This window comes from Melanerpes formicivorus, unplaced genomic scaffold (genome assembly GCF_026170545.1).
Source record: "Melanerpes formicivorus ecotype bairdi unplaced genomic scaffold, bMelFor1.0.p_v2 SCAF_174, whole genome shotgun sequence".
NCBI classification, from domain to species: Eukaryota; Metazoa; Chordata; class Aves; order Piciformes; family Picidae; genus Melanerpes; species Melanerpes formicivorus.
The window spans coordinates 259,555-278,057 of NW_027142526.1; the positions used below are offsets into that span (position 1 = coordinate 259,555).

Here is an 18,503-nt window from a genome sequence, read left to right on the forward strand (position 1 = left end):
AGAAGTAGGAGAACTTTGAATACCTTTAACCTTTTTCTTGCTTCAAGTAAGGCAGCAGCACAGCTGGACCAGCCAGTAGGCTGCAGCAGAAGCAGCATGGCCAGCAGATCAGGAGAGCTGATTCTGCCACTCTGCTGGGATCTCACCCGAGTGCTGTGTCCAGCTGTGGAGTTTCCAACACACAGCAAGGACAGGGACCTGAGGGAGTGAGGCCAGAAGAGGCCACAAAAATGATGGGGGCTGGAACACCTCTGCTGCAAGGACAGGCTGAGGAGCTGGGGGTGCTCAGCCAGGAGAAGGGAAGGCTCCAGGCAGACCTCAGAGCAGCCTCTCAGTGCCTGAAAGGGGCTCCAAGAAGTCTGCAGAGGGACTGCTCCCAAAGGCCTGCAGGGACAGCCCCAGGGGCAATGGTTTGAGATGAGAGCAGAGCAGATTGAGATTGGATGTGAGGAACAAGTTCTGCCCAGGAGGCTGCTGGAACACTGCAGCAGGCTGCCCAGGGAGGTGGTTGAGGCTCCATCCCTGGAGATACTCCAGGTCAGGCTTGGTGGGGCTCTGGGCAACCTGATGTGGTGGAGGATGTCCCTGCTGCCTGCAGAAGGAGTTGGGCTGGATGAGCTCTGGAGGTCCCTTCCAACCCAGACCATGCCATGGCCCCAGGGTCACTCTTGAGGAGAGCTGCAGCACTGGGCACTGGCACTGCCAAGGGAACCCTCCACAGCCAAGGCTTCCTTTCTTGAGCTGTGATGTTAATTGCAAGCGAAGGGCAGCATGGCACGAGGAGGCAAGTGCAGACTCTGTGCTTCCCCTGCTGTGAACATCTGCAGACACAGCTGGAGACCAGCAACAGGTGGAGCTCCTCAGGGGTCTGTCCTGGCTCCAGGGCTGTTTGACCTCTGTCAGCCACAGGGGCAGTGGCATGGAGGCAGCCTCAGCAGGTTTGCTGCTGGCACCAAGCTGTGTGCTGAGCTGGACTCACTGGAGGGCAGGGATGGCATCCAGAAGGATCTTGACAGGCTTGAGAAGTGGCCAGGGCCAGCTGCAGGAGGGTCAACAAGTCACAGGGTAAGGTCCTGCAGCTGGGCCAACCCCAGGCACCAATCCAGGCTGGGTGCTGAGTGGGCTGAGAGCAGCCCTGCAGAAAAAGCCTTGGGGGTGCTGGGTGCTGAGCAGCTCCCCAGGAGCCAGCAGTGCCTCCTGCTGCCCAGCAGGCAGCTGTGTGCTGGGCTGCAGCCAGAGCAGGGTGGGCAGCAGGGCAGCAGAGGGGATTCTGCCCCTGGGCTCTGCTCTGCCCAGACCTCACCTCCAATCCTGCCTCCAGCTCTGGTGTCCCCAGCAGAAGGACGACACAGAGCTGCTGGAGTGAGGCCAGAGGAGGCCACAAGGATGATCCAAGGGCTGCAGCAGCTCTGCTGTGAGGCCAGGCTGAGGGAGCTGGGGGTGTGCAGCCTGGAGAGGAGAAGGCTCCAGGGGGACCTCAGAGCTGCCTGCCAGGAGCTGAAGGGATCCTGCAGGAAGCTGCAGAGAGACTTTTGCTGAGGGGGTCTGGAGCCAGGCCAAGGGGGAAGGGTTTGGAGCTGAGGCAGAGCAGGGTTAGAGTGGAGCTGAGGAAGAAGTTGTTGAGAGTGAGGCTGGGGAGACTCTGGCACAGGCTGCCCAGGGAGGCTGTGGCTGCCTCCTGCCTGGAGGTGTTGAAGGCCAGGCTGGATGAGGCCTTGGGCAGCCAAGTGTAGTTAAGAGGCTTCCCTGCCCATGGCAGGGGCTTGGGGTAGATGATCTCTGAGGTCCCTTCCAGCCTGAGCCATTCTGTGATCCTCTGGTCCACAGCATGTGATGGTTTGGGCCAAGCTAATGCAGGGACCAAGGGGCTTCATGCCTCAGGTGACCCAGGGGGAAGTGTGGTTTCACTAAGGAAGCCTCAGAGCCTGACTGCTGCCCCAGCATCTCCCCAGAGGCTTTCTGAAGATACAGCTGGAGGCAGAATGGCAGATTCTCAGAAGAAGGCAACTGTTCAAGCTCCAGGGTTATAGCTGGATCAGAAGCGTGCCTCTGCATCCCAAAGTGCAGCAAAGAGTAAAGCTGCAGACTATGGAGAGCAGGCAGTCCAAACCCCTCATCCACAAGGGCTGCAATTAGAAACCCCTCACAGGTAACATCTCCTCTTTCATGTCTGAGTCCTAAACAACCTTGTCATTAGCAAACCTGCTGTCCTCCTGGAAGGAAGAACTGAAACTGACTACGAGGGATGCCAAGAACCATCTGCTGCTTCCAAGCTTACCTCAGATTGGTTTGAAAACTAAGAGTAAGCTCCAGCAAAAGATTGATAGATTGGTTTGTGTGGAAGGGACCTCAAAGCCCATCCAGTTCCAAGCCCCTGCCATGGGCAGGGACAGCTCCCACCAGCACAGCTTGCTCAAGCAGCCTGGCCTTGGACACCTCCAGGGAGGAGGCAGCCCCAGCCCCCCTGGGCAGCCTGCTCCTATGACACAGGACAGCAAACTCCACTGCAGCTCAGAGCTCTATTATAAACAAAAACAACCCCTTGGTTGAGCCCAGCAAGAGGAGTGCAGGAAACAAAATCACTCATGGATTCATGGATTCCTGCAATGGATTGGGTTAGAGGGGACCCTGAAGACCATCTAATTCCAACCCCCCCACTTTCTACTACCCAGGTTGCTCAAGGCCTCATCCAGCTTGGCCTTGCACACCTGCAGGGACGGGGCAGCCACTGCCTCCCTGCACAACCTGTGCCAGGGTCTCATCAACCTCACTCTCAAGAAAACTCTTCAGACATTGTTCCTCATCCTGGCACTCCCAGCCCTTGTCACAACTCCCTCCCCAGCTCTCCTGCAGCCCTTCAGGTCCTGGAAGGCCCCAGAATGTGACAGTTCAGTGACCAAAAGAGGGAAGCAGCTCCAAGAACACTCCTCAGTCAATTCTGCAAACAGTTCTGTGTCACCACAGCAGAAGTGTGGCACAGGAACCTTGCTCAGAGACCTGCCTTTGACATCCAAAATGCAGCTATACTCTAGGGGACCAGAAATGCCTAAACACCACCACCAAAGCCACCCCAAACAGCCAAAGAGCCACCACCACAAGCAAAAGCACATGGAAAGCAAGAAAGCACTCCAATTACCCAAACATCCAACCTCAAGTGAAAACAAACTCCAAACAAAAGCCCCAAAACTACCAATCAAAAAGAAATGACCCCCAAAAGCTCACAGTGCAAGCAAGCCCCAAAGCTCAGCTGTTTAAGGCAGCTCTAACTGATGACCACTCCAGTCTTGGGTCAGGTTTGGGTTGATTTTGAGATCCTCTGAGCCCCACACAAATCCTTGCAGCAGCATTTCAAGGGGATCATACCTGCCAGCTCTGCAGGCTGGAAAGCCTTCAACTCAACAGTCTGGATTTCATTGGTGTTTGTTTGGTTTCAATGATGCCTCAGAGGACATTTCACACTGGTTACATAACTCTGCTGATGGCAATTTTGCTTTCTCTCAGCCCTACTATGCTGCACAATTAGAGAATCTCACACAATGGGAGGGTTGGAAGGCAATGCCAGAGATCATCCATTCCACCCTCCCTGCCAGAGCAGGGTCACCTAGGGCAGGTCACACAGGATCAAACCCAGGCAGGTTTTGAATGGCTCCAGAGAAAGACACCACAATGCCCCTGGGCAGCCTCCTGTCCCCTTGGCAGCCCAGAAGGCTGCTTTGATAGCAACCCAGGCTGGGGGTGGTGAGATTGAGAGCAGCCCTGCAGAGAAGGCCTTGGGGGTGCTGGAGGGGGGGAGAAGCTGGGCAGGAGCCAGCACTGGGCACTGACAGCACACAAGGCCAAGGGCAGCCTGGGCTGCATCCAAAGCAGTGTGGCCAGAGCTGGAGAGAGGATCCTGCCCCTCTGCTCTGCTCTGGGGAGACCTCACCTGCAGCACTGCCTCCAGTTCTGGGGCCCCCAATACAAGAGGGACCTGGAGCTGCTGGAGAGGGTCCAGAGGAGGCCACCAAAATGATCAAAGGGCTGAGTACCTCTGCTACAGAGAAAGGCTGATAGAGTTGGGGCTGCTCAGCCTGAAGTAGAGAAGGAACCAAAGAGACCTCAGAGCTGCATTTCAATATCTGAGGGGGACCTCCAGGTAGACTGGGGAGGGACTGTTCAGAAGGGGCTGTGGGGATAGGACAAGGGACAAGGGTTTGGAACTGGAGCAGGGCAGAGGTAGGTTGGACATCAGGAGGAAGCTCTGCACAGGGAGGGTGGTGAAATATTGGCTGCCCAAGGATGTGGTTGAGTCCCCATCCCTGGTGGCATTCAAGATGCAGCTGTGGGCAGCCTGATCTATTTGGAAGTGTCCCTGCTGCCTGCAGGGAGTTGGACAAGATGCCCTTGGAGGCTGCCTTCCAACCTGACACAATCAGTAAATCTGAAGATGGAAGTGAAGGACAACCCCAGGTCCCTAAGCAATAGACACGGCAGGAGGAACGCTCCAGCAGCTCTGCTCTTTTCTAGCCGTAGTGTCTATGTCCCAATCTCAAGAAGCAAGCAGCAGAAGGAGCAAATCAAAGGGAAAAGCTCTGTTTGAAACCAAGCAGGAAGCTGCCGGGCAAGGGCAGCCCCCGAGCCGCCGGGCAAGGGCAGCCCCCAAGCCGCAAGCCGCCGGGCAAGGGCAGCCCCGGGCCGCAAGCCGCCGGGCAAGGGCAGCCCCGGGCCGCAAGCCGCCGGGCAAGGGCAGCCCCAAGCTGCAAGCCGCCGGGCAAGGGCAGCCCCCAAGCTGCAAGCCGCCGGGCAAGGGCAGCCCCCAAGCCGCCGGGCAAGGGCAGCCCCCAAGCTGCAAGCCGCCGGGCAAGGGCAGCCCCGAGCAGCAAGCCGCCGGGCAAGGGCAGCCCCCAAGCCGCCGGGCAAGGGCAGCCCCCAAGCTGCAAGCCGCCGGGCAAGGGCAGCCCCCAAGCCGCCGGGCAAGGGCAGCCCCCAAGCTGCAAGCCGCCGGGCAAGGGCAGCCCCGAGCAGCAAGCCGCCGGGCAAGGGCAGCCCCCAAGCCGCAAGCCGCCGGGCAAGGGCAGCCCCGGGCCGCAAGCCGCCGGGCAAGGGCAGCCTGCTTGGGGTCTGATTTCTCCGAGCTGCACTCAGCCCAGCCGGGTGCTGCACCTTACCTTTAGATAGGATCCATAGTACTTGGTTACGTAGGGGCTGTCACACTGGCTGAGCACAGTTATCTCTTGCTGAATGTCTTCTATCTCATCCTCAGCTTCCTCCAGGTCGATGATTTTGATGGCCACCACCTGCTGGCTGCGGTTGTCGATGCCTTTGAAGACCTCCCCGAAGGAGCCCTTGCCGATGCGCTCCAGCTTGGTGAAGAGCTCCTCGGGGTCTGCCCTGTGGTTCTAGGCACAAAAGGAAGGGGGCAATGAAACACAACGCTCACTGTGCCTCCAAGCTACCACCCTCATTACTCCCCAAGGAGCACATCATCCAGATTCATCCTAGAATGGCTGGGGCTGGAAGGGAGCCCCAGACTTCATCTGTGGTCTCCAGCTGTGTCTGCAGATGTTCACAGCAGGGGAAGCACAGAGTCTGCACTTGCCTCCTCGTGCCATGCTGCCCTTTGCTTGCAGTTACCATAGAATCAGTCAGGGCTGGAAGGGACCACAAGGGTCATCTAGTTCCAACCTCCCTGCCATGGGCAGGGACACCCCACACTAGATCAGCCTGGCCAGAGCCTCATCCAGCCTGGGCTTAAACACCTCCAGGGCTGGGGCCTCAACCACCTCCCTGGACAACCCATTCCAGGGCTTCACCACTCTCATGGGGAAGAACTTCCTCCTCACATCTAGCCTGAATCTCCCCACCTCCAGCTTCATTCCATCATCACATTCCATTCCATCACAGCTCAAGAAAGGAAGCCTTGGCTGTGGAGGGTACCCTTGGCAGTGCCAGTGCCCAGTGCTGCAGCAGCTGAGCTGCCTTAGCTCAAATGATTGCTCTCCTCAAGAGTAATCCTGAAACCATGGCATGGTCTGGGTTGGAAGGGACCTCCAGAGCTCATCCAGCCCAACCCCTCTGCAGGCAGCAGGGACATCCTCCACCACATCAGGTTGCCCAGAGCCCCACCAAGCCTGACCTGGAGTATCTCCAGGGATGGAGCCTCAACCACCTCCCTGGGCAGCCTGCTGCAGTGTTCCAGCAGCCTCCTGCTGCAGACCCTACACCTCACATCCAATCCCAGTCTCCTCTTGTCTAATTCCAAACCACTGTCCCTCAGTCTAGCTCTACAGGCCCTTGTGAAAATATCCCTCACAGCTCTCCTGGAGCCCTTCAGATAGTGGGAGGCTGCTGCAGGTCTCCCTGGAGCCTTCTCATCTCCAGGCTGAACAGCCCCAACTCTTCCAGCCTGGCCCCACAGGGGAGGCTCTCCTCCCCTCTGATCATCTTGATGGCATCTTCTGGACCCTCTCCATCAGCTCCAAGTCTCTCTTGCATTGAGGCCCCACAGCTGGCCCCAGCCCTGCAGGTGAGGCCTCCCCAGAGCAGAGCAGAGGGGCAGGATCCTCTCTCCAGCTCTGGCCACACTGCTTTGGATGCAGCCCAGGCTGCCCTTGGCCTTCTGTGCTGCCAGTGCCCAGTGCTGGCTCCTGCCCAGCTTCTCCCCCCCAGCACCCCCAAGGCCTTCTCTGCAGGGCTGCTCAAATGGAGCTGAGAAATGGAAGCTGTTTGTGTACTAACCAGTGTAGTTACTCAGCAGAGTGGGTGTCCTCAGCAGTGCTGTGCTGCCTGCTGCTGTGCTCCCATTTTTCTGGCATGTTTGGGTGTTACCAGCCAGTCCTGATCAACACCCTTGCTTCAATATTCTGCTTCAGCCTTCTTACTCCTTCTCTGAACAGCACTCAGTCCCTTTTCATAGGGTCATGGTGTGGGCTGGGTTGGATCTCCAGGATCATCCAGTTCCAACCCCCTGCCATGGTGAGGACACCTCACACCAGAGCAGGTTGCTCAGAGCCTCATCCAGCCTGGCCTTGAACACCTTCAGGGGGAAGGCAGCCACAGCCTTCTCCCAGTGCCTCCCCAGCCTTACTCTCGACAATTCCTTCCTCCTCTCCAGCCTCAGCCTCCCCTCTCCCAGCTCAAAGCCCTTGCCCCTCGTTGGATGGCTTGCCAGCACCTGTAGCTGCCCTGAGGATGCTGGACCTGAGCAGCTGTGGGAATCTGCTGGCAAACACTGGGTGCTGCAGGCCCTTCACAGCTGGCTCCACACTGCATGACTGGATGAGATGTTTCATCTGACTAAGGCCAGCTACCAGGCTCAGGCTTCTCTGCCTGGGTGATGCTGTTAGTGCTGCTGCAGTCCCCTTCTCCTGCATTACTGCACCAAGAAGATGAATATGAAGAGCAGCTCCATCCTTCCATTCTACAGTGGTGGAACATAGAAAGTGAAATGACTTTTGTACCTGACTCCCTCCATGCTCAGGCTCCTTTACCTTTCACTTAATTGCATAATGCATGTCTGTAATTAATGGCTGAACTGGAACTCAGTGGGCAGGAAATACATTCATCTGATGCAAGCCTGCTGGTGGTGCAGGGTGCTGCACCTGGAACAGAACAGCCCTCAGCAACCCAGGCTGGAGGTGGTGAGATTGAGAGCAGCCCTGCACAGGAGGACTTGGGGGTGCTCAGAAACCTTTTAGTTAGACAGAACCTCACCAAAACGACCAGGAAACCTCCCAGCTGCCTAAAGGTGGCCCTGCTGCCATACACCACTGCTGCAGCTCCAGCAGTGTGGCCAGCAGGAGGAGGGCAGGGAGCAACTCCCTGCACTGGGCACTGCTGAGGCCACACATTGAACATTGGGTTCACTTAGGGCTGGTCAGTCTGGAGAGGAGAAGGCTCCCAGGACACCTTCTGGTGGCCTTCCAGGATCTGCAGGGGGCTCCAAGAAAGCTGGGGAGGGACTCTTGAGGGTGTCAGGGAGGGATAGGACTTGGGGGGATGGAGCAGAACTAGAAGTGGGGAGATTGAGCTTGGCTGTGAGGAAGAAGTTGTTGCCCATGAGGGTGGTGAGAGCCTGGCACAGGTTGCCCAGGGAGGTGGTGGAAGCCTCCTGCCTGGAGGTGTTTGCAGCCAGGCTGGAGGTGGCTGTGAGCAACCTGCTGTGGTGTGAGGTGTCCCTGCCCATGGCAGGGGGTTGGGACTGGCTGAGCCTTGGGGTCCCTTCCAGCCCTGGCAATTCCATGATCTGGGGTTGTTCAGCCTGGAGAAGAGACTGAGGGGAGACCTCATCACTCTCTACAGCTCCCTGAAAGGAGGTTGCAGTGAGCTGGGGTTGGGTTCTTCTGCCCTGCATCAGGTGACTGAAGGCCAGGAAATGGCTGAAGTTGTGCCAGGGGAGCCTTCAGCTGGAGATGAGGAAAAATGTCTTTGGTGCAAGAGTGGTCAGGGGTTGGCACAGCCCCCATCCCTGGAGGCGTTCCAGAACCCTGTGGCCATGGCTCTTGGGCCATGGAGGGGTTGGGTGCTGGTTGTTGTGGGTGGTCTTGGAGGCCTTTTCCAACCCAAACAATTCTCTCATTTTGTGCTTTGTTCATTTCTAAGAAAAAAAAAACAACAACAACTTGCAAATCTCTTTAGGGCTTTCAAATCTATACTCACAGGTGTTGAAAAACCTTCTTGTAGGGAGAGGTGTGGCAGAAGTAGCAAGCACTGGCACCCAGCCTGTCCCTGCTGCTAGTTAGGCTGCTCCCCACCTAAGGGTGTTCCTACACCACATTAATTGCAGTAAGGGGAAGTTAACTGAGAGCTCTCCCCTTCCAGCCAACAAAGACACCCCCCAACAAACAGCAGAGTTGAGAGAGGCCTAGCAAAAGCTGTCAGTAACCCTACAATGCTAATCCTCCTTTGGAGACCTTGGCAGCTGAGAGCCCAGAAATCACTCAGGCTAACTAGCAGCTGCTGCTGAGCTGAAACCTGTCTGACACTTCCAGACACAGCAGAGAACCAACAATTTAATCACAAGCCTAGGCAGCTCAGCCAGCCCTTCACAAGTGCTTGATGAACTCAAAGGACAAGGTTTCACTATCTGCAGGGGAGCTGCAGGCAGCTGGGGAGGGACTGTTCAGAAGGGGCTGTGGGGACAGGAGAAGGGACAAGGGTTTGGAACTGGAGCAGGGCAGAGGTAGGTTGGACGTCAGGAGGAAGCTCTGCACAGGGAGGGTGGTGAGACACTGGCACAGGCTGCCCAGGGAGGTGCTTGAGGCTCCATGCCTGGAGCCATCCAAGCTCAGCCTGGCTGTGTCCCTGTGCAGCCTGCTCTGGCTGGAGCTGTCCCTGCTGCCTGCAGGGCTTGGACATGGTGACCTTGGAGGGTCCCTTCCAACCCAGTGCAATCTGTGAAGCTGTGGAACTTGGGCTTTGCTTGGAGACTAGCCTTAAGCAGTACAGCCTCTGGGCTCCTGGGTGGACACAATCCTCTACACACTCTTCCCTCTCACCAACCACACAAGCCAGGCCTCCAAACTCTCCTCCAAGCTACTTCAGGTGAATCAGAGCCTTAAAACCCTATTTGAACTTGCAACAAGTCCTAAGGCCATTAATGGGAGTGCTGCAGTACAGGGAGAGAGAGGAACAGATGGACTCTCCACCACTGTGGAACTCCAGGTAGATCCCCAGGAGGGAGAGGTGGAACAGAGGGGCATTGGAGGAGAACAAACTGTGCAGGGCTACTAGAGGGAAGAGTCACATCCTTCTATTCTGAGCAAATCCTCTCCCAGCAAGCAGTCAGCTTTAGACAGCTCCTGCTATCCACCGAGGCTGACTGCAGGACCCTGGAGGAGCAGGGCAGGTATTTCTGAGCAGCTCAGAGGGGGATCATGTCCTTTGAGAGAGGCAGCAGCAAAGCTCTTTCCCAGCCCACTCTTTGTTCTAAAGCTGTCTTTTAAGCTGTGTTGAAGCTGTTCCAATTGCCTTGCCTTCCAAGGGACTGTTTGGCAGGGCTGCTGTTCTACAAGCAGTTTGTTTGACCAGAGGTGAGCAGACAGAATGGTTTAGTGGCCATGGCACTCAGGGTGGTGCTTGGACTGGATGATCTTAGAGAGCTTGCCCAACCCAAACACTTCTATGGGTCTCTGTTGTGAAGCAATCCTGAAATTGTCAGGGTTGGAAGGGACCTCAGGGATCATCCAGTCCCAACCCCCTGCCATGGGCAGGGACACTTTCCATGAGATCAGGTTGCCTATCCCCCTCCTGCTGTGGCAAAGGGTGGAGATAAAGCTCACACAAACTGAACTGCCTGCACCCCTCCAACACACACCAAGCAGCTCTCACAGCACACTCCCAGCTGAGCTCTGCTCTGGTACAAACTCAGAGGTCTCAACACTATCTAACACTCCTGAGCAGAGGCCCCAGCTGCCACCCCTGATCCTGCCCTGCATGGCAAAAGCTGCCTGCACAAATGCTTGTGGTTGTTTAAGAGAAACAAAGCAAACCAAAGTGGTTCCTCTGAGGACTCTGCTGGGCAGCAGACAGCACAACAAACACTGCATGGCCTCCATCACCACCTCTCCCAACACCTCTCAGCAGACAAAGCAGGCAGAGAAGCTCCTGCTCTCCCCAGGCCTGTTTGCACAGACAAAAGCAGCAGCAGGTCTGCCAAGCAGAGGCACACTGGCACAGCCAGCTCCAGCCTGGCCAGCTCCAGCAGCAGCCCTCTTGCAAGGCCTCTGCAGAGCTCAGCAGCTCCAGCACTTCACCAGGCCACAACCCCACAGCCTGTGCTAGTGATCACACAACATTAGAGGTTGGAAGGGACCTCCTGAGCTCACCCAGTCCAAGCCCCTGCCAGAGCAGCATCACCCAGGGCAATCTGCACAGGAATGCATCCAGGGGGGTTTTGAATGTGTCCAGAGACTCCACAGCCTCTCTGGGCAGCCTGCTCCAGGGCTCAGCTCCCTCACACCAAAGAAGTTTCTCCTCATGTTGAGCTGAAACCTTCTGTGTTCCAGTTTGTATCCATTGGTCCTTGGCTTACTGCTGTGCACCACCCACAAGAGCTTGGCCCCCTCCCCTTGCCCCCCAGCCATTGATAGGCATTGATCAGATCCCTCTCAGCCTTCTCCTCTCCAGACTAAACAGCCCCAGGGCTCTCTTCACAGGGGAGATGCTCAAGTCCCCAGAACCAGCAGAATCTCTCCTCCTCCCTTACACAACCACAGGTCCTGGCCATCTGTATGGGTCCATTCATGTGTATAAACAGTCACAGGATCAGAGCATAACTCAGCTTGGAAGGGACCTCAGGAGCCCATCTCACCCAACCACCTGCTCAGAAGCCCCAGATCAAACCCCCTAGCCTAAACCACCGCAGCATCCTCTTGGCCAGTGCAGCTGCAACAGGAGAGCAACAACAAAGGACCTGGGGGTGTTGGCTGATGGCCAGCTGAACATGAGCCAGGGGGTGCCCAGGTGGCCAAGAAGGCTACCAGCAGCCTGGCCTGAAGCAGCAATGGTGTGGCCAGCAGGAGCAGGGCAGGGATCCTGCCCCTGTGCTCAGCAGTGGTGAAGCCACAGCTCTCACACTGGGTTGAGGTTTGATGAGGCATGGCTGCATTTGTGATGCATTTGCTGCACAGGTTTGGTCTGGAGAGGAAAGGCAGGGAGGGGATCTGATGAATGTCTGTAGACACCTGCAGGGTGGTGGCAAGAAGAGGCCAGCCTCTTTTCACTGGTGTCCTGTGATAGGACAAGGAGCAACCATACAAACTGCAACCCAGGAGGTTCCACATCAATGTGAGGAGAAACTTCTTTGCTGTGAGGCTGCTGAGCCCTGGAGCAGGCTGCCCAGAGGGGCTGTGGAGTCTCCTGCTCTGGAGCCTTTCAAGTCCCACCTGGCTGTGTCCTGTGTGCCCTGCCCTGGCAGGGGTGAGACTCAGTGCAGCCCCTACCATCCTGTGATTCCCTTGTCTCTTTCCAGGCACCACCTGCAGGTGGTTTCAGCTCTCAAGCACACCCATTAGCACACACCACACATTCTCTAACAATTTACAGTCACACACCCCCCCCACAGGGAGCAAAAGAGTCCTGCAGCTCCTCCCCACCTCCTCCTCCCACCACTGCTCCTTTAAAACCCTGTTACAGCTGAAGCACACCAACAGCTCCCAGGCCTGTGTGCACACACAGCAAAGAGGCTGCAGGTGATGCAGGCTCAGACCCAGCAGAACTTAGAGGGAAAAAGCAGACACCCAGCCCAAAGGTGCAACCTGGAGATGGGCTTTTCCTCCACCCTGCGCACACACTCCTGCCTCTCAGCAACCTCCACCTGCAGCCCAGCTGCGATTGCTGCCCTGCAGTGCTGGGCAAGACTCAGCTAGCACAGTGAAGCCTCTGCTGCCCTGCTTCCTGCAGCTGTCTGACACATGCTGAAGAGAAAACTGTCCTACCAGCACCACAATTTCATTGTATGAAGTACCAAGCTGCCACATTGGCAAGCTGGGGCCAGGCTTGGTCAACACCTTCATCTAGGACCTGGATGAAGAGCCAGAGTGCACCTTCAGCAGCTTGCTGGGGACACCCAGCTGGGAGGGGTGGCTGACACCCAGGCTGTGCTGGCACCCAGCCAGGCCTGGACAGGCTGGGAGGCTTGAGGAGAAGTTCAGCATGGGCAAGTGCAGACTCCTGTACTTGGGGAGGAACAACATCCCCTGCAGCAGCACAGCTGAGGGGGTGCCTGCTGGGAAGCAGCTCTGTGGAGGAAGGGCTGGGAGTGCTGGTGGACAAGGTCACCATCAGCCAGCTGCACTGTGGACAAGGCAGCCCACTTTAGTCTGGGGGGCATGAGGAAGAGAGGCCAGCAGGCTGAAGGAGGTGCTTCTGCCCCTCTGCTGTGCCCTGGTGAGGCCCCACCTGCTGGATAGTGTCCAGCCCTGGGCTCCTCAGCCCAGCAGAGACAGGGAACTACTAGTGAGCCCAGTGGAGGCCACAAAGGTGCTGAGGGGCCTGAAGCATCCCTGGGAGGGGGAAAGGCTTGAGAGACTTGGGGCTGTGTAGCATGGACAAGAGAAGACTGAGCTGAGGTCCTCTCAATGCTGATCAACATCTGAAGGGTGGAGGTCAAGAGGATGGGGCTGGGCTCTGTGAGTGCTGCTCACTGAGGGGAAAAGGGACAATGGGCACAGCCTGGAACACAGGAGGTTCCCCCTCACCGTGAACACAAACTGCTCTACTTTGAGGGTGGCAGAGCCCTGGAGCAGGCTGCAGAGTCTCCTTCTCTAGAGACTTTGGAAACCCACCTGGACACATTCCTGTGCTCTGGCAGGGGTGGGACTGGATGCCCTCCAGAGGTCCCTTCCAAGCCCTACCATTTGGGGCAAGTCACAGCAGGCTCAAAAAGCAGATCTGAGCTTTGCTGTCCTTAAATGGGACCTGACCTCCATTACACACTTCATGAAGAGTTTCCTCAACCTGACAAGGCCCAGACTCAGCATTTTGAGTGAGAACCTGGAGATCTTCAGTAGGAAACAAGCAAAAATAAGCCAAAAAACTAACACTGTGTGGCTCTGTTCTGATCAGGTTTTAGTGGCCCTGCTGCCATACACCACTGCTGCAGCTCCAGCAGTGTGGCCAGCAAGAGGAGGGCAGGGAGCAGGCCCCTGCACTGGGCACTGCTGAGACCACACATTGAATACTGGGTTCACTTTTGGGCCCTCATTCCATGGAGGACATTGAGGGGATGGAGCATGGCCAGAGAAGGGCATGGTGAAGGGTCTGGAGAACAGGGCTGGGGAGGAGCAGCTGAAGGAGCTGCTGGCTTGAGAGCAGCTCTGGAGAAAGGCCTTGGGGGTGCTGGGGGAGGAGAAGCTCAGCAGGAGCCTGCAGGGAGCACTTGCAGCCCAGAGAGCCAAGCAGAGCCTGGGCTGCAGCAAGAGAAGTGTGGCCAGCAGGGCCAGGGAGGGGATTCTGCCCCTCTGCTCCACTCTGCTGAGACCACAGCTGGAGCTCTGGGGCCAGCTCTGGAGCCTCTGTGCCAGGAAGGCTCTGGAGGGGCTGGAAGGTGTCCAGAGCAGGGCCACGAGGAGGAGCAGAGGGCTGGAGCTGCTCTGCTCTGGAGACAGCCTGAGAGAGTTGGGGTTGTGCAGGCTGGAGAGGAGAAGGCTCCCAGGAGACCTTCTGGTGGCCTTGCAGGATCTGCAGGGGGCTCCAAGAAAGCTGGGGAGGGACTTTTGAGGGTGTCAGGGAGGGATAGGACTTGGGGGGGGGTGGAGCAGAACTAGAAGTGGGGAGATTGAGATTGGCTGTGAGGAAGAAGTTGTTGCCCATGAGGGTGGTGAGAGACTGGCACAGGTTGCCCAGGGAGGTGGTGGAAGCCTCCTGCCTGGAGGTGTTTGCAGCCAGGCTGGAGGTGGCTGTGAGCAACCTGCTGTGGTGTGAGGTGTCCCTGCCCATGGCAGGGGCTTGGGACTGGCTGAGCCTTGAGGTCCCTTCCAGCCCTAAAAATTCCATGATTCTAAGGGAGGTGAGCTGCTCAAAAATCCCTCTGGCTGTCCAACCCCAGCATTCCAGCCCAGCCCCTGGCAGATTTGTAAGCAGAGAATCTCCTTCACCTTCACACCATCCCTGCCCTGCAGCAGATGCAAGCTGTCAAGTGCACTTTGTGCTGAAAATGGAAATGCCTGAACTTGCTGCTTCTATTCCCAGCCCTTCCTTCTCTGGGCTCACACAGCATGAGGGAACAGCACAAATAAGCAAAGAGAAGGAATCATAACCCTGCTCCCAAAGCCTTGCTCCTGGAGGCAGGCACTAACAACACTTCACACAAGTCATTTGTGAAGAGGACTCTGAGCAAAACAACCCCCAAGCTTCCCATGCCACTGAGCTGCCCTCCCTTTGCTTCCATCCTCCTCTTAACCTACCCAGGACCTGCTAAAAGCATCCCCAAAGCCCTGCATGCAGCTGCACAACCTGCAGTCTGCTCACAGCAATGCCTGCCAAAGCTGTCAGCAGGACTGGGGGGGAAGGAGCACTCACTGAATGTCCAGGGCTGCACTGCATTCTGAACAAGACTCAACTGGCTAAATGGTCTGCAGCTAGAAAGATCCTACAGTGGTTTGGGTTGGAAGGGACCTTAAAGATCACAGGATTAACCAGGTTGGGAAAGACCTTCAAGATGATCAAGCCAACCTCTCACCCAGCACCACCTGATCAGCTAAACCATGGCACCAAGGGCCTCATCCAGTCTTATCTGAAACACCTCCAGGGATGGGGACTCCACCACCTCCCTGGGCAGCAGAGCCCAATGGCCAATCTCTCTTGCTGGGAAGAATTTCCTCCTTACATCCAGCCTGAACCTCCACTGGCACAGCTTGAGATTGTGTCCTCTCCTTCTGTCACTGGGTGCCTGGGAGAAGAGGCTGACCCCCACCTGGCTACAACCCCCCTTCAGGTAGCTGTAGGGAGCAACAGCCTCCTCCTCTTCTCCAGGCTAATCAGCCCCAGCTCTCTCAGGCTCTCCTCAGGTGAGAGCTGTTTTAGACCCCTCAGCATCTCAGAGGCCCTGTGCTGGACTCTCTCCAGTAGTCCTTTTTGAGCTGGGGAGCCCAGAACTGGACACAGCACTCCAAATGTGCAGACTAGAGGACCACACTCCTCTCCCTCCACAGACTCCTTCCACTAGACCAGACTGCTCAAGGTGGAGAGTCTCAGATGCAGGCAGAAGTCAGTTCAAGAAAGGTTCTCCTGCCCATGGCAGGGGGGCTGGAGTAGCTGATCTCTGCTGTCCAACCTAAGCCAACCTGTAAGTCTATGATGAAACCAACAGGTTGTATCATAGTATCACAGCATCATTCAGGGTTGAAAGGGACCACAAGGATCATCTAGTTCCAACCCCCCTGCCATGGGCAGGGACACCCCACACTAGATCAGCCTGGCCAGAGCCTCATCCAGCCTGGGCTTAAACACCCCCAGGGATGGGGCCTCAACCACCTCCCTGGACAACCCATTCCAGGGCTTCACCACTCTCATGGGGAAGAACTTCCTCCTCACCTCCAGCCTCAATCTCCCCACCTCCAGCTTCATTCCATTCCCCCTAGTCCTATCACTCCCTGAGATCCTGAGCAGTCCTTCCCCAGCCTTCCTGTAGCCCCCTGCAGATACTGGAAGGCCACAATGAGGTCACCTGGGAGCCTTCTCTTCTGCAGACTGAACAGCCCCAACTCCTTCAGCCTGTCCTCATAGGAGAGGTGCTCCAGCCCTCTGACCATCCTCCTGGCCCTTCTCTGGACACGTTCCAGCATCCAGAGCATCCCAGCTCCCTTCTGCTGGTCTTGCAAAAGCAATTCCATCTCATTTGTTGAGCACCAGGACAAGAGCCTGCTGAGTGGCTCACCACCCCACCTCAGTGCCCTAGCTGCCTGCTCACCTGGACCAGGGTCAGGAGAGGGCACTCCTGTGATCCCTCCTTGCTGAAGCACCTTTGTACTCTCCATGCTATCAACTGCTTTGGAAAAACCTCAGCTGCAGGCAGATCCCAAAAGCCACATGGAGCAGGGAGAACTCAGCCTGCCTGAGCTCAGCCTACTGCTAGCAGGACGCTTCTCCCCTCTGCAAGCAGGCTGCTTATCAGCACAGGGTGGGGCTTCATTTTCGCCTCACCCATTTAAAGGAACAGCTACAGCACAATTCTGCCAGCCAGAGACTAGCTCACTGCAGCACTTGGAGCAGTCTCCTACTGTTTAGAGGTTAGAAAGGGCATCTGCCTCAGCAATTGCACAGCCCTCCTCACTGCTCTGTGTTAGGAGCCACAAGTTAGAACCAAAGAAAGGACCTCAGAGATCATCTATCCCAAGCCCCTGTCATGGGCTGGGACATCTCTCAGCTACAACATGTTGCTGAAAGCCTCATCCAATCTGACCTTGAACACCTCCAGGGAAGGGGTATCCAAAACCACTCTGGGCAGCCTGTGCCAGAGTCTCCCCAGCCTCACACTGAAGAGCTTCCTCCTCAGCTCCACTCTAACCCTGCTCTGCCTCAGCTTGGCCCAAACCATCACATGCTGTGGACCAGAGGATCACAGAATGGCTCAGGCTGGAAGGGACATCAGAGATCATCTACCCCAAGCCCCTGCCATGGGCAGGGAAGCCTCTCAACTACACTTGGCTGCCCAAGGCCTCATCCAGCCTGGCCTTGAACATCTCCAGGCAGGAGGCAGCCACAGCCTCCCTGGGCAGCCTGTGCCAGAGTCTCCCCAGCCTCACACTGAAGAACTTCTTCCTCAGCTCCACTCTGACCCTGCTCTGCCTCAGCTCCAAACCCTTCCCCCTTGGCCTGGCTCCAGACCCCCTCAGCAGAAGTTTCTCTGCAGCTTCCTGCAGGATCCCTTCAGCTCCTGGCAGGCAGCTCTGAGGTCCCCCTGGAGCCTTCTCCTCTCCAGGCTGCACAGCCCCAGCTCCCTCAGCCTGTGCTCACAGCAGAGCTGCTGCAGCCCTTGGAGCATCCTTGTGGCCTCCTCTGGCCTTACTCCAGCAGCTCTGTGTCCTTCTGCTGCTGGGGACACCAGAACTGGAGGCAGGATTGGAGGTGAGGTCTGGGCAGAGCAGAGCCCAGGGGCAGAATCCCCTCTGCTGCCCTGCTGCCCACCCTGCTCTGGCTGCAGCCCAGGATATGACACAGCTTTTACCTTCAAGTTTTCCCCATAAATAACAGGCAGCCCTGAAGTTGAAGCACATTTCTCTTTGTTAAATGTCTCTGCTGAAGTAGTTATTACTTACTTACAGGCCACACAGTAGAACAATGCTAGCTGGAAAAGGATGGCTCCAGAACACAGTGTAGTTAGAGAGCAGACCCCAAGTTTATTTACCACAGAGAAGTCTCCAGGCACAACCACTGCCTGCAGTGAAGCCCAAGGGGGAAGCCATGGCTAGAGGACATCACACCACTCCTTCAGCTTTGGCAGGGACCATTCTGAGAAAGGAAGACTGCTGCCCTCTCCCCAAGGCTAGAAAGCTGTGCTCTGCACTGCACCACTGGCCCTTGGTCCTAGCAATCACACTGCCCCTGAAGCCACGAGGAGCACACAGGGGAAAAATCCTGGAACTGAAATGCAGCTCCAAAAGGCAGCAAGAAGCCTCCCTGCCAGCAAGCACCTGCCTGCTGCAGGAAAGCCCTTTTGCAACTGCTCTGCAGCTCCTACCCAACAGGGCAAAGCATCTCATTACATAAAGGCATGGGGAGGGGTAGGGGAGGAAGAGAAACACCCTGGAAAAAAATTCAGCTTCTTCTTGCCAACTAGGCTGGAACAAAGCTTGCAGGGATGGGAAAATGCTCTTGCCACAACTGCTTGCCAGATGGCCCTTCCCTAGGTGAGAGCTCACCAGCAAGGTGATCCTGCTCCCCTCACAGTTCCATGGCTTTGATTCACACACATCAGAGTCACACACCTTGCTTTACACAACTCCTGGTCATTTTGTGCTGTAAAGTGGTGTTCCTACCCTGTGCTCAGCTCCCAACACAGAAGCCTGCACTGAACTACAGCC

The 18,503-nt window shown here is 56.6% G+C and overlaps 1 protein-coding gene across 1 annotated transcript in view; it reads right to left on the bottom strand.

Annotated features, from left to right (window-relative positions):
- Positions 1-18,503, bottom strand: part of LOC137457369 (serine/threonine-protein kinase 26) — a 41,582-nt gene that overhangs the window by 14,917 nt on the left and 8,162 nt on the right. Inside the window, exon 3 of the mRNA XM_068169270.1 lies at positions 5,148-5,378. Coding sequence (XP_068025371.1) covers positions 5,148-5,378 — 231 coding nt within the window. The remainder of the gene's footprint in view (positions 1-5,147; positions 5,379-18,503) is intronic.